Genomic DNA, 14,625 nt, shown 5'->3' with positions numbered 1-14,625 from the left:
GTGCCTGTGAAGTAACTGATGTGCTCAGAGGAGTGGAAAAGAGAGGAGTATACTGATACACTGGACTTCCAGCTGCTAACACAGCTTTGCAGAGCTGAAAGGAACAGCACAGTGAGCAATGAGACATTTCAGGGTAACCACAGGATCCATGACATTATTATTGTGATCTTCTCCTAAAACTGGCACCAAGTACTCTTCCTCTTTATGAAATGACTCTGACTTCAGCAATAAACAGCAGCTCTGAAAGCCTTATCAATGGAGACTTGTGTTTGCAATACACCTCATCACTCTCCTTAGGCTGTATTAAAGGTGTATTTGATAGTATATTTCATCAGCTTGGTTTGGTTTTTTTTYYCCCCTTTTTTGGATTTTTTTAAAGCATGATAAGTAACCAGGATCTATTTTCACATGTATGCCATGAGAAACCTTCTTTCCAAGAGATGCTTGAGACTGGTGTGGGGTGAACACAGCCTTTCCTGAGGCCGCCTCACATCAGCCGGTGCCCCGACTCCAGCSCTGCCCGCGGCCAGGCTCGGCTCCTGGAGCTCCTTAGCGCTGCCCGGGGGTGGCACTCCTGAAGGTCAGCCCGGGCACTGCCAGCTCAGGGGACAGCTTGAGCCGCCGTCCGACMGCGGGGCCGCGGCCTGGAGCGGCTTTCGGCCCCGAGCGGTGCGGGCGGGGCGCGGTGGTTTCCGGGGCCCCCCGCAGAACCGGGGTTTGCACAAGCCGCCCGGGGCTCGCCCCTTTCCCGGAGGCCGGGGCGCTCACACGAGCAGAGCCGTCGGCGGGCCGGGCGCTGCCGCACGGCCGACATGGAGCTGCGGGTGGCGCTCGGGCTGGCGCTGCTCTGCTCCGCGCTGGAGGCGGCGCCGGCCGGCCCGCAGCGGCCCCGCTCCGCCGTGGGTGAGTCGGCCGGGGGTCAGCGGCTGAGGGGCCCGGCCGGGGCCGCCCGTGGGGGGCGGGGGGAGCGGGCGAGAGGCGGCCCGGCGGGAGAGGCCCGGTCGGGGGCCGCCGCCAGCCCGGCGGTGGGGCGGGGGGGCTCCGGGCTGCGCGGTGCCAGCTTGCGCCTCTTCCTCCCCCGGCACTGCTGCCCGCACTTAACCTGCTGCCGTAGTATTCCCTGTCCCAACTGCCGCGGGTGACTGCTAGATCAGTGAACACGGCTCTGTTCAGGTGCGGGGGTTACTCGGGGTTTATATTTAGCTGTCCGCCAAGGCCGGCGGGTGAGGTGAGGTGAGCCCTGCCCTRCCCCTGGCGCGCTGTCCCGAGGCACGCACTGCAAACACCGCGTTTGGCAGCAAACACACGGCTCTGCCTGCCGTGCTACCCCCTCTGGTCCTAAGCGCAGGTGAGTGCTCCGAAATGAATTCCCACGGAATTCTCATTCCATGTTACTCACTCTTGCCTCGCACCAAGCACGCAGCAGTGTCCCCGCGTTTCTCTTGGCTCCTGTTTGTAGGCATCACAGTTTACATATTTTGAAGATCGCCTCTTGTTTCACAGAGTGAGCATCTGACCTTGGGAAAAATCGATTTAGATCTGTCCCTATTTCACAACCACTGCCTCAGATACAAGCGTGCCTTGACCAAGTGCTTTGAAATTGACAGAAAGAAATTACTTTTATTTTGCATGAAACTTGAAGGCCGGTAGTCTTAACACAGACTTCATTCATCTTACTCAGCATATTCCTATACTTCTCAGCTGCTTTATSCATACAGCACTAAGAGTGGCTGAGAGCCTGTCAGCCTAGAAAGTAGTGAGTTGGTAAGGCTGACACACTGCTTGCTCTATGGTGAGAAGCTCAGTTTCTTTGCACATGTGCTATTTCTTGTCTTTCTTTCCTTTTATAGTAGCTTCCAGCCAGGGAAGGTCTGGAAAAGTAATTAAAATGTAACTCCCTCTCTTTTCAAGTGGAGTGGAGAAGTCCTTCTATTGCCTCCTCTTCTTTCCAGTTTCCAGATTGCTATTAATGAAAAGGAGCTGATTTTTCAGTTCCTTCCAATCTCCATTTCATTTCTGTTGAATAGCATAGACCCACGCCTCTGCTTCAATTTTCAGTTTTTCTAAGCAGTATAAGTGAAGGACTCATCAAGAAGAACTCGTTCACGCTTATCAGACAGGCTAATCAACAATTTGTTAAAATTTWTTCTCCTTTTCAAAACTTTAAAGAGGAGTAGCAGTAGATAAACTGGAATAAGCTTGGCATTACCCCTGTATATCCAGTTCAAATGMAAATAATGTATTTTCTTTAATCTTTGTTTTCTGAAAACAGGAMAGTTCTGGCATGTATCTGACCTACATTTAGATCCGACATACCACATAACCCCTGATCACACCAAAGTTTGTTCTTCATCCAAAGGAGTCAATGCCTCCAACCCAGGCYCTTTTGGAGACTTTTTGTGTGATTCTCCTTATCAGCTTATTTCATCAGCATTTGCATTCATGAAAGATTCAAAAGAGCAGGTTTCATTCATGATTTGGACAGGGTAAGTGTTCAAGTCACTCTGCAGTTAAAGCTGGATAGCCAGATAGTGTAGTAATTCTAGTTAGTATTTGCACCAACAAATGACTTAAGTTCAGTATCTCACAAGTGCTAGTTGTCCCTTTAGTTGTCCAAGTGGCTACTAAGTGGAAGACTGAGTGAGAATATAAGACCTCAAGAACAGACTTTGACCTCTGTTACAACTCTTGGACTGTTCATCGTGATATTTAGCATATGGCTGTGTTACTCTAAGTTAATAGAAATGGTGCAGGGAGGGTGGGAAGTGGAAAAAGCAAAAAGAAAGGTCAGGGCAATAGCTGACTCATTGTAGGCCTCTGTTGAGTAAAAACATTTACCTTTCCTGTTCCAGTCTTCAGTATTAGAAAGTGGGCTTAATAATACTCTCTTGCAGAGATGTTATCTGTGAAGCTTTGTGTGCCTGAGCAGTGGGACTAGGCAAAGAACTGTAAAAGGCCAGCTGTAAATGAGCAGCTTGACAGTACTAAGCTATCAAGGCATAGTATTTCGCCTTGTTACTTTCTAGTTATTCATAAAAGATAGCATTGACTTACCCTTCTGCCATAGCAGAACTCTCAATTATACCATCTCACAATTTTTTTTATGGCATACATCRATGGATAATTTTTCAAAGAAATTAGTATTTTTGAGTGTGAGAACTATGTTATACCACTTATTTTTGCTGGGAAAGGGTGTTAAGAAATACTAATATATGAAGGCAAGTGAGAAATTTATTTCACTTACCTTATTGTACTTAATTTTCAACAGGATGTTGTTAAAAGGGAAAACGAAACTRGCAATGTTGTGCAGGTGATGAGATATATAATGCAAACTGCACAATAGCTTGAAGTGATGACTTTCATTTCTAAGAAATCTTCATCACRATAAATATGAATCATAGGATAGACATTGTCTAAACAAGTCTACTTGTTCGTGCTTTTTTTTTAAACAAAAGCCTTTGCAGAGAGCTTTTCATTCTATGATTTTAATTAAAGTGAATAGTTCCATGCTAGAGTACAGATGTGCAGACATTTTTGCCTTACTTATGTTTTTAAACAAACTTTTGTTAATTAAGCCTTTTCCTTTTTCAGAGATAGCCCTCCTCATGTTCCTGTAAAAGAGCTCTCCACAAAGTTGGTCATTGACATCATTGGTAATCTGAGTTCTACAATTCGTAATTTCTTCCCAGATCTTCAGGTTTTCCCAGCCTTAGGCAATCATGACTATTGGCCACAGGTAAAACAAGTTAGAAATTTGTTCGTGTGTCATGTTGAGTGTGTTCCTAATTCCTGAGAAAGCAGGTCTGAAAAATAGGAGTTAATTCTGTGTAACTGTTATTCAGGAAACCGAATTCTACAGTTCTTCAGTTAGCATTTAATTTTATGAATAGTTCCATTCTAGAACAGAAACAACATCGCTTGCTCTCTTGTGCTTCTGTCTAAGGAAATGTTGATGGCAGGTAGAATCTGTCCATGGCCTGAGGTCACACAAGTTTACTGCCAATCATTTCTCATGGCTTAGAACCACCATGTGTCAACATAGTTAATACACACTTATTTGTCCTTACTTACATATGTCATGCATGTGTATAAAGTAACTTAAATGATCAGAAATTACATCTTTAATGKATCTGTGAGCCTGGGGTAAGTTTCAAGGCCTATTGAAAGGCCTGGAAATCTGAAGGTATCTGCAGACAATCTGATGAGGCAATGTCAGCTGGCATGTCACTGGATTTTTTTCTTTTTTTTTTTAASTAAATGATGGCAGAATTTTTGTAAAGTTCCCGTAATTTTGCTGATAGTATTAAAAATATGTCTAATTTTTCTTTCGTTGCTGGACATTTAGAAATACATTGATGATTCCCCTGTTATGTGCAGCTGAGGATGGTGATTTTTCACTTTGACTGTACTGAATATTTTTCTTGGCATACTCAAAAGTAAACAGTTGCTTCATACGTCCTTTAAAATGTATTGTGGGTCGATCTGGCAGGACACGGGATCAGAAGCAAATGCAGTCATTGGATGTGAGGGGATCGGAAGGGATGTGAAGCAGGTCAACTAAAGTATTTTGTTTGAAATTCCCCATGGGAATTTAGTAACACCCCTTCACACCCTCAAAGCTTGACTTTCAGCTTTCTGTGGTAGTTGTTAGGCTTGTCAGGGTACAGGTTGGTACAGTAGGTGATTGTATGATTGCCCCTGTCGTTGCTGTAGTTACTGGTTTCCAAATCGGGGCATAGCAGAGGTGCTGAGACACAGGGCAAAGGAGATGTGAGACACAAAATAACAGCTAGATGTATACTGGAAGTGTGAGTGCACAAACCAAACTGTGACTTCAGTCTTTTGTGTTCTCACTGTGGTAGTACAGCTTCAGCTTTTTGTATGCACTGACATGGGGTTAGGTTGGTTCACTAGAAACCACTGGTAAAGTATTTCGACAGATAAAACCTTAACTGAAGTGTCATGCGGCGTTTCCTGTTCACTTYGTTTCATTTTTAAAAATGTCTTAGCAGAGAATAGTTGTCATTCAGCAATGTCCTTTGATAGAGAAAAAGCTCTCTGCAATAACCTTGTAAAGAAAGAATGTAGGGACTTTTTAAATAAATATGATTTTTTTGTGAAATTAAATCTGAGGTAGAAAAAAATTGCTCAGAAATGGCAGATGGACAGCAAATAGAAAATTGAAACAAGCTGGTGATTGGAATAACTWGTGATTGTTAGTTCTCCCTGCACAAAGCCACACTGTAGTATTTGTGATACTTTGAAATGGCATGCTTCACCAGTGTGCAGAACTGGCATGCTTTTCAGTTACTGTTTGAAAAATACATGGGATCAGACAATCCCCACTATGGGGTTATTTCAACTTGTTTGATTTTTTAATGTTTGTTTTTTGCTCTTTATGACATTTCTTGTTTTTTCAYATGGATATGCCTGGCAAATGTCCTATAGACTGGAAGAAATATGGAGCAAGCCATACATTGTAGGCTGTTCCAAAGCACGTGTGAAAGCTGCACACTCACCATGCACCAAGGAATTTTCTTTCTCTCTTKTTGTGTTCTGAGCTGTCCATCTTAACAGCTGAACAGTCCTGGATGATTTTTCTTGAAGAACATATTAAAAATAATATCAGGTTAATCAAGCATTGGGATATCTTTCAGATCACATATTGTGACCTGTGTCTTTCTGCATAGTCTTACTTGTTTCACACCCTTGCTCCTGCCTAAAACAAATCCCCAAACAGCTTCTAGCAGTTCAGAGAACACTGTCTTGCCTGGGTCCRAACCACCTTCAGTCCTTAACATGGCTTCTTATCTGATATCAGGCTTTGCTTTTYCTCTTATTGACTGTTAGCTCTGGCTCAAGGCTGCCCTAATAACCCATGTCTGTGCACTGCAATCAACAAAGGTCTCAACAGACGTCTGATTGCTCTGCTCCTAGACAGGGACTTACTGCCTAAACCTCTAATAATGWAGGTTTGGTTTCAAAGATCTTAGAAAGGTCAAATTTTATGTTTAAGAAAACATGCACTACAGTTTTTCAACTCCTTTTTTTACCTTCTAGCACCAAGACTCAAAGCAGATATTTTAGGAAGGGCAAGGACAGGCTGGTATCTTCCTGTCAGGGTTAGATTGGAGCATGGCTTTTATTAGGCTGTGGCTCAAACTGAAGAGTGCTGCAGTCCTAATTAGAGCCAGTGGGAGAAAACATTGACAAAACTTTTTCTTGTACATTTTAAAATACTTTGTTACTAGAACAACAGGACATGATGAAAACATTTGTGAGTTTCACCAGAATGTTTCTGAGTGCCATAATGGAGTTTTGGGGAGCTGCTATGAACCCCAAGTTGCTTGAAAACAAAATTTATGTTCAAGATTTTCATCCAAAATACTTTATTTTTAAATTTTGACTTGTCAGTTGATGTATTTAATAATTTTGCAGAATGTATGGATTTTCATTCAGCTGTATTCCTAAGGCTTGACATATTTCTGGCGTTAGTTTAGTAATGCATTAACAAGGCCAAGCAATCARTTCTGACTAAATTTAGCCATTTGTCCCCAAATATCAATACTGGATATTCAGAAGCTATTTTTTCCTTTCTTGAATTCCTCCTGGTGATGACTGGATACACTTACATGTTATGCAACAGGTCAGACAAGATMATTTAGTGGTTTTGTCTATATGTCTGAATGCTAAGACTTACACAGGTTCCCCTCTCTCACAGGACCAGCTTCCTGTAACTACCAGTGAAGTTTACAATGCTGTAGCAGATTTCTGGAAACCTTGGCTGAATGATGAAGCAATCAATACCCTCAGAAAAGGTAAAGCATGGCAGTAATATATTGGGAAACTAGGGCTTAGAGCACTAATGTTTCTATGCATTTGTCCTGTTTGTTTAGCTAAGTCTCATAGGATGAATCAGAACAATGGATTAACTGTAATGCTTCTCCTGGAAGAAATTACTTATCTTTTTGAATGGCAATGCCTATATTCAGGATATGCTTATTCCTTTCTGATGCAATATTTATCACTTTTTGTGCCATGTACAGTTTTATTGACTTTGTACCAATGCATATGAAATATCTTTCTGCCTTCAAGACCTCATAATACTTTTCAGATGGAAGCACAAAAACTTTACTTTGATGGTAAGAAATAGTCAAAATGTTGTTTCTATTTTAATGCTATGTTTATTTCAGAGCATATTGGATGGGTGTATTTTTATTCAGGTTATGATAGCACATAGTTGTGGTGATTATACTGTAAATATCTGTGTCCAACTTACTAAACTGGCATAATATTGGTATCCTAATTAGGATTTTTCCTTTTAGCAAAGGACAGAAAAATTCAATGCAGTTTCCAATCCACTCGAACATTAGGGATTTGTAAGTTTAATTTGTGTTCTTGTGTTCTGAACAAGAACAAACTCTGGATAAGAGTGGAAGTAAAAACTTGAATAAGGAMAATAAAACTCAAAGAGGCAGGCCTTAAGTTAAATAATACTGTTCAACTACGGTTCCCATGGCTCCACTGAAGTCCGTGAACTATGAAGTTACACCTATTGAAGAAGCTCAGCMTGCCATAGAGAATTCTGGGAGCAAAGATTGAAAAAAATGGGATCTTTACTTTTCATCATATCATGAGTCTGAAGTTAAATGACTTTCAAAGTACAAGGCTACTAAACTCCAACAATTCACCCTGAAGGAGCCTGTATGTTTACTGTATTTCAAGGATTATGGACCTTTAACAACTACTGTATCTGTCAATATGGAAGAAATATTACAGAGCACTTCTTGCATGTCAGTTGGATATTTGCATCTAAGTACTGTCAAACAAAGATAACACAGGCAAGAATTCATAAAAAATTCAGTGTCAACTTCTACTAAAATGTGGCTGAAAACATTGWTAACGTGTTCTGTGATAAGGTGACTGTGTGGCTTGAATAGGCATGATACTCTATTAGAAAGAGTAAGRTTGGGTATTTTGTCAGTGGTGTACTTTGTCAAGTTGTGCTTTGAAGCCTTTAATTTATCATATGATTTTGGTCTTACTTTCACAGGTGGCTTCTACACACAGCTGTTTGAATCCAGTAACAGCTATCAACCACTCAGGATAATCAGTCTGAACACAAATTTATATTACAGTCCCAACAAGGTAACTGTGAATATCACTGACCCAGCCAACCAGTTTGCCTGGCTGGAGGGAATACTTGAAACCTCTTCACAAAAGAAGGAAAAGGTAGGAATCAGAAACAGAACTTACCATTATTTGTTTAAACCTAGAAAAAAAAAAGGAAGAAGTAGAGACAATGAAAGTATAAACATGCTTCTAGAAGAATATTAATGCTGCCAAAGAGACTACAAAATCAAAATTTTATTTTGTAATAATTCTTCCTTTAATATGCACATTATACTGCAACAATTAATWAACTAGTTGAATKAAGTCTCTCAAATTATACAATAAAGTATCTTTTCTACTATGTAAAATACTGAGGAAGTCAGTTTCTGACCTTTTTGTGCATAGCTTTAACTTTAAAACACACACTCTTGGCCTAAGATAAAAGCTAGCATATTTAATTTACATTGTAATGAAATTTAAAGTATCAAACATAGGCATTAGAAGGGAGTTTATCAGCCACAAAACTTAGCCAAACTGCAGCAATTGCTATGATTTGAGTGTTATAATAAATTGTCTTRTAGTGCTTAGGTTTTTGAAGTGATGGTTTAAATTGTTGGCTCCTGATAGACTGATTATTGATTGGTGTGGGGATTGGATTATCATCTGAACAGAAGTGTTTAATTTAAAACAAGTTTATGTTTTGCTACAGTGTTCCAATTTTAGCAATATTATATTGCAGTCAGAAGAAAGGAGAGATTTCCCTTCCTCATGAAACCCTGCAGCATGTTAGTTGGTGTGTGCAGTTGGCACTGAGCCTCTACCTCCGACAGAGGAGTTTTAACCAATTGTCCATGTTTCGGGTGACTCTGACCATGCAGGCTCTGTAATACTCAAACATAAGTTTTTCCTTCTGTTACCTTGAGATGCCAGATTATAAGCCTTGGCCTAGTAACTTATTTTTTTCATTTGAAGTAATTGATAACATTTTCCTTAGGCCTAAAATCATGCATAGATTTATTGGAACATTTTTTTCTCCCCAATAATATACTGAATTGATGTGATGAACTTAAGCAATGTTATTGTTGGGATTTTATATAAAAACACTGTCATAATTTACAGCTTTTAGAATGCCATTTCTAAGATAGCATTATTATGAAACTATGGTAACCACTTCTAGGTTACAGCTAAATTTTAAAGTTTCAAATGAAGGTGCTAATTGTGCTTTCTGTATTTAATTCCTTAGGTGTATATAATAGGTCATGTCCCAGTAGGATACTTGCCATTTGCAAGGAATACTACAGCTATCAGGGAGTATTACAATGAGAGACTGGTAAAGATTTTTCGGAAATACAGTAGTGTTATTGCGGGCCAGTTTTTTGGACATACACATAGAGATAGTATCATGGTCCTCCTGGATGAAGAAGGTAATGATGCTTGTTGGCTCCTGAACTTTTTCTTCCTGATTAAAAGCAAATTAAGCAAATTTCTTGCATGTTCTTATTAGTCAGCTTCTGTTACAAATGATTGAAAAAGAAAATTGGAAAATACTGCTATTTATCTGCAAGAGTTCAAGTCTCACACACTCCAATTTTATTTCCAAAGAGAACCTTTCAAAGGTGACTGTCTTTTTTTGTTGAAGTCAGAAGAAACTCCCCGAGCTTCCTATTTTTTTTTTTTAATGAATGCTTATGCCTAGACAAGTCTTTCCTCTCTGCTCTCTCAGTGACATGGGCAAATTATACTAGCCAGTTGCTATTGTGTAATGTGTCAAAGGGAATGTTCTCAGGCCAGCTAGACATGCTCTATGTTCTTGTGTTTCCTGCATCATTACTGTGCCTCTCTGCTGAGTTCCCTGCTGCTTCAAAGTTAATTAAGATAAGGGTAAGCAGGAGGCAGGGGAAAGAAAGTCTCTGCCTGTTGCATCTCTTAGATCAGCTAATTTCYCTTCAAGAAAATCACCCACGTTGAAATTTTTGCTTATTGCTTTGAAATCCCTTAGYTCTTAGCATGGGTATGGCCATACGGAGCACTCTAACATCTCTAACAGAAGATCTCTAACAATTTTTGTCTACACCATAGAATAGTAAGAGGTTCAATTGCTTTTCTTTGTGTGAAATACCCAAATATTAATTGGCTCTTYGTCTATGTTTTATATAAACTCATATGAGCAATACCCAAAATGGTGACTAGGTAATGCTATTCCAAATTTTGTACCTTTTTACGTGGTGTTAACCTCCACTAAAAAAGAATCCAGCCTAGTGAAAGAACTGACTTCTTAYTTTTTAATGGTGCTTAATGCAGTCTTATACCTACATTTTTTACACTGTTCCATTTGTCAATGAAATCATCATCTCTACTGCATATTTCACTGAGGACAGTGATCTTGGTGTTTGTCATTGGAGTTTGCATGTGCAAGTAACTACTTCCAAATTATTGTAGTAATTTTGCATCTTTTGATAAAATTTAAACAGTAATCCAATACATATTGTATTTTTCTATACAGTTTTAGACTGTCTTCTATTCATGACATTTTCCTCTTGACAAAATTCCAGAGAATTCAAGATAAGTGCAGTATTGCAGCCAACATCAGTGTACTGAAATAGAGCTCAGTTGTATCTTCTCCAGAAGAATCTACTGATTTCCAAACTTTCAAAACTTCTGCCTATATATGGAGGCTGTCCTTGTGATTTCACTGCTGTAAAGCTGCCAGAGATGGGAAGTAAGGGCTTCCTTCTTGCTCCACAGAGAACCTCTCAATGTACTCACCCACATATTCTGTCTCAATAAAACCCACACACATCCTCATGGTTCAGTTGTAAAGGTCGGTGTTCACACAGTAGGTGCTGGGCTAGTCAGACCCTGGTGTTTTTAATACCATCATAAATACATAAAGCAACATGTAAAACACRGTATGGAAAGAGCAGCTAAAGGTTTTGAATATTTCTTCAGTATAAATATACAAAATACAGAGACTTCATATATAGGCAAGATCATTTTGTAATTTTGCACAGGTAGTTGAATTGTTTGGGAAGCCTCTAGTACAGACAGGCTTAAGTGGTACACAGTGGAGTGGGTATTTCACATGGATTTTGATCTATCCATTGCAAGTATGGCAGTTCACAGTGATATRGCAAAATCAGGTGAAAAAAATGCTCATGTCTTCAAGCCAGTTAACATGTTTTTTTCTCTGTTGGTACTCTACAAAAACAATTCTTTGAAAAAKAAATGATTGAAAGGAAACTGTCTCCACAACTTCCTCTTTTCTGCAGAAAAGCCAGTCAATTCCTTGTTTGTGGCACCTGCTGTAACCCCAGTGAAGGATGTATGGCAAATGGAGTCCAATAACCCTGGTGTCAGATTGTATCAATATGATCTTGTTGACTATAGTTTGCTGGTAAGTAAAGATTTTAAAGCACTGTTAAAGGCTTTAAACATAGTGTCAATAAAATTTACAGCGAGATGTCAGTAATATTATGCCTATTGGTGATGGAACTTTGGTGCCTCTTCTCAGTTTTTCTTCCTGGGCAAAGGAAAGGAAATCTGAAAAAGAACTTGGTTGGTCTTTCGGTGCCTGCTCAGTACTTTCTGCTCTCTATGAAATACTCTTATGATGTAGSATTAAAGACAGTTAGAATTTTTCTGAGCAAAACCCTAAAACTGTTTGCAGAGATCTCTGCAAGGGTGAAAGAGGTTCACCTAAATCCTGGGCTTGTTTACATACCAAAGTTGCTTGCCAATGATAGCCCGAGTTTTGGGATGCAGCCCATGAAATGCTTCTAAAGGGTGTAAGARGGCTGATGAAGAAAGCACTTTTGACCATATAATGTCTTTTGCAATCAAGCACCTTCCTATATGGAGAGTTTTTATAGGAAATGTTAGATATATTTAGAAGGAAAATAAAAAGTAGAATGCTTCTACTTTATAGTTTCTTGTCATTTTTGTAGAGAAAGTAAACCCTGTTTAATTATTTTGGCTGTGAATGGTTTAGACTTTCTCTCTGTAATTCAGGATAAAATCTTGACCCTGTCGAGTTCAGTGACAATGCACCCCGCAGCTTGATTGGGACTGGGGTTTCTCTCCAGAGACCTATGCTAATTCAGGCTGCTCCWTTCTTGTGCAGATTTCATTCCTGCATCAACATCTCTCCTTTTTCTTTAACTTCTTCCTTGGCCACTCTGCTCCTCAAGTAGTACCTGCAGAAAGGAAACTTCTGACTCTAACCCTTTTGCTCCACTACTAAGGCAGACATGAGCATAGTGGAGTTTGGAAAGGAAAAACCTCTTAACACTGCCACTGCTGCCTTTGTGGCTCCTTTTTCTTCTGTTCCCCATCCCCCCACCATTACTGCTCTACAAGTACCAGCTTTGGGTGTAAGCCCAGCTCTTGGGGTGGGACGTGACCTTCTATTCACATGTGAAAAATGAGGAGTGACAGCTTCCTAATCAATATATCACTCTGGAGACTTAATGAAGCAGGGAAGAAAGCAATACAGCGGTGCCTATTTTTTCTTTTTCTTTTTTTTTTTTTTTTTTTTTTTTTTTTTTTTTTTTTTTTTAAGCTTTAGTGTTATTCAATGTGAGATACTGAAATCTCTTTTAGGAGACTTTTAGACTAGCTTTAATAGTCATCCCAGAAGTAGTATAGTCTGGTTTTTTTTGAATTAAGCACGCTAAAGAACTTCATATGGCGAAGTTAACACTGCTATCAGTGCAATAAACAAATGTAAAATAATTTTAAACTTTTGAAGATTTGCTTTTATTATTTTTTTTAGTTTAAAACTNTTAACTGTAGGATCTTTGGCAGTTTTACTTGGACCTCAGAGACGCCAACAAGAAAAATGAATCAAACTGGAAATTAGAATACATCCTGACTAAAACTTATGGCATTGAAGATTTGAAGCCAGAAAGCCTATATGAAATGGCCAAGCAGTTGTCTATGCCGCACAGCACACTGTTTGACCAGTATTACAGTAACTATATYGTGAGTTATGACAAAACTATTCTCTGTGAAGAGGGGTGCAAGACCTCCCAGATATGTGCAATCCGATATTTAGATTGCTCCTCATACACAGATTGCATCAGTCGGGAAGCAACGTGGAAGTGAATTCTCTGTGCAGTTAATGCAGATAGYGACTTTAGCCTGTGATTTAAAGAACCTGCTTGTTCTTTCACTCAAGCACTGACATGCTCACAGGGATCCTATGGGACTTCTCCACATTTCAGGGGAGCGGTGAAATTTCCTTGATCTTTCTTCTTGCAAGCATGTTTTCCTTTATCACCTAAATAAAAGTTTATTGACTATGTAACAGTGGCCTGATACTTTGCTGTTGTCTCAAGTGTCCTGTATGCTCTGTAACAGCCATCCCAGTGTGTGGGAATAGAAGTTACTCACTCAGGTCTCTAAATCCAAGTCTTATTTCTCTGGGTGTGCAAACATAAGCAGTGCCATTTCATGCATGGGGTTTTTATGGGGGCAGGTTTCAACCAACTGCTGTCAAAATTTACAAACTGAAATTGTCAAAACCTGCATTTGCTGAGCCTTGAGTGCAGTTACGTTGTTGACACAATGCCAGTTTTAGATATCTCTCTGTGCCAAGTTTTTCTTGTTAATCCCTCAAAACTACTTCTTAGGGAATTTTCTATTGATGGCATAAAAGTGACTTAATGGAACACAAAACTGAGTCCTGTAAATGCTTAATCTAATTTTTCAGAATGTGTGTGTTTGCCCAGCTCAAAGGGCTTTTTTCTTATTATAGAACTATGTACATTGGTACAGCTATCAAGGAGTGTCTTGGTATGAGACTTTGCAGCAGACCATATATCAGGTTTAAATTGATCAACATCAGTAATTGGACATAGCATATACATTCTTTGCGTGACACATGTAAATATGCACTTGTCATACTGTTTCTTAGGTGTTATTTTTYTCAGAGAGCAGTCTAGTACTTAATGTGGAAATTATCACATGTTCAAATTTACCATTGTAGAGATTGCTTCTTCCTCTTGTTAGGGTTTAATATGTGCATAAAATGATGCTATTAAGATGGCCCTTTATTTAGTGTGTGTGTAACCAAGAAGGACCTTTACCCATTTCTCTGCCACATCAAGAGCTATACTTTTGGCAGCATTGGTCAATACAATGCAACACAGACCATGCTCTATATTATCCTTGAGTAAGTGGAACTGTAGAAGTGGCTGTGAGACAAATCCAGTTGTTTGTCTTTTTATAATGAGATTAAAGCCTTTACTGTAAATGTTGAGAAATTTCCTGTGTTTGTTTCMACCCAAGCTTGAAATATTTAGCAGAAAACTTTCAGACAAATTTTCTGAGTCTATAGCATGCACAACTGTAGATGCAGATACTGTCATGTGTCAATTATCCAGAGAGGAAATGGTTGGTTTGTTAAATTTGCATTCAGAAACAAATCTTCCAGTGCATGGCAGGCAGTCGTGTATTTTAAATTTGGTGCTTGGAGAAGGTAAGGTGGGCATGTAAACTCTTTAGAGCTATCTT

At 39.6% G+C, this 14,625-nt stretch overlaps 1 protein-coding gene across 1 annotated transcript; it reads left to right on the top strand.

The window, feature by feature from the left end:
• Positions 1 to 583: 583 nt before the first annotated feature.
• Positions 584 to 14,322, top strand: SMPDL3A (sphingomyelin phosphodiesterase acid like 3A). Its single transcript, XM_057363621.1, has 8 exons — positions 584 to 903; positions 2,273 to 2,486; positions 3,592 to 3,736; positions 6,722 to 6,818; positions 8,054 to 8,232; positions 9,356 to 9,536; positions 11,382 to 11,506; positions 12,904 to 14,322. Exons 1-8 carry the CDS (start codon positions 813 to 815, stop codon positions 13,213 to 13,215), a joined length of 1,344 nt encoding a protein of 447 aa, XP_057219604.1. The 5' UTR covers positions 584 to 812; the 3' UTR covers positions 13,216 to 14,322.
• The last annotated feature ends 303 nt before the right edge of the window (positions 14,323 to 14,625 follow it).

This window comes from Malurus melanocephalus, unplaced genomic scaffold (genome assembly GCF_030028575.1).
Source record: "Malurus melanocephalus ecotype Western Australia unplaced genomic scaffold, MMel_1.1 scaffold_29, whole genome shotgun sequence".
Classification (NCBI taxonomy): domain Eukaryota; kingdom Metazoa; phylum Chordata; class Aves; order Passeriformes; family Maluridae; genus Malurus; species Malurus melanocephalus.
This window is presented reverse-complemented; position numbering and strand designations above follow the sequence as displayed.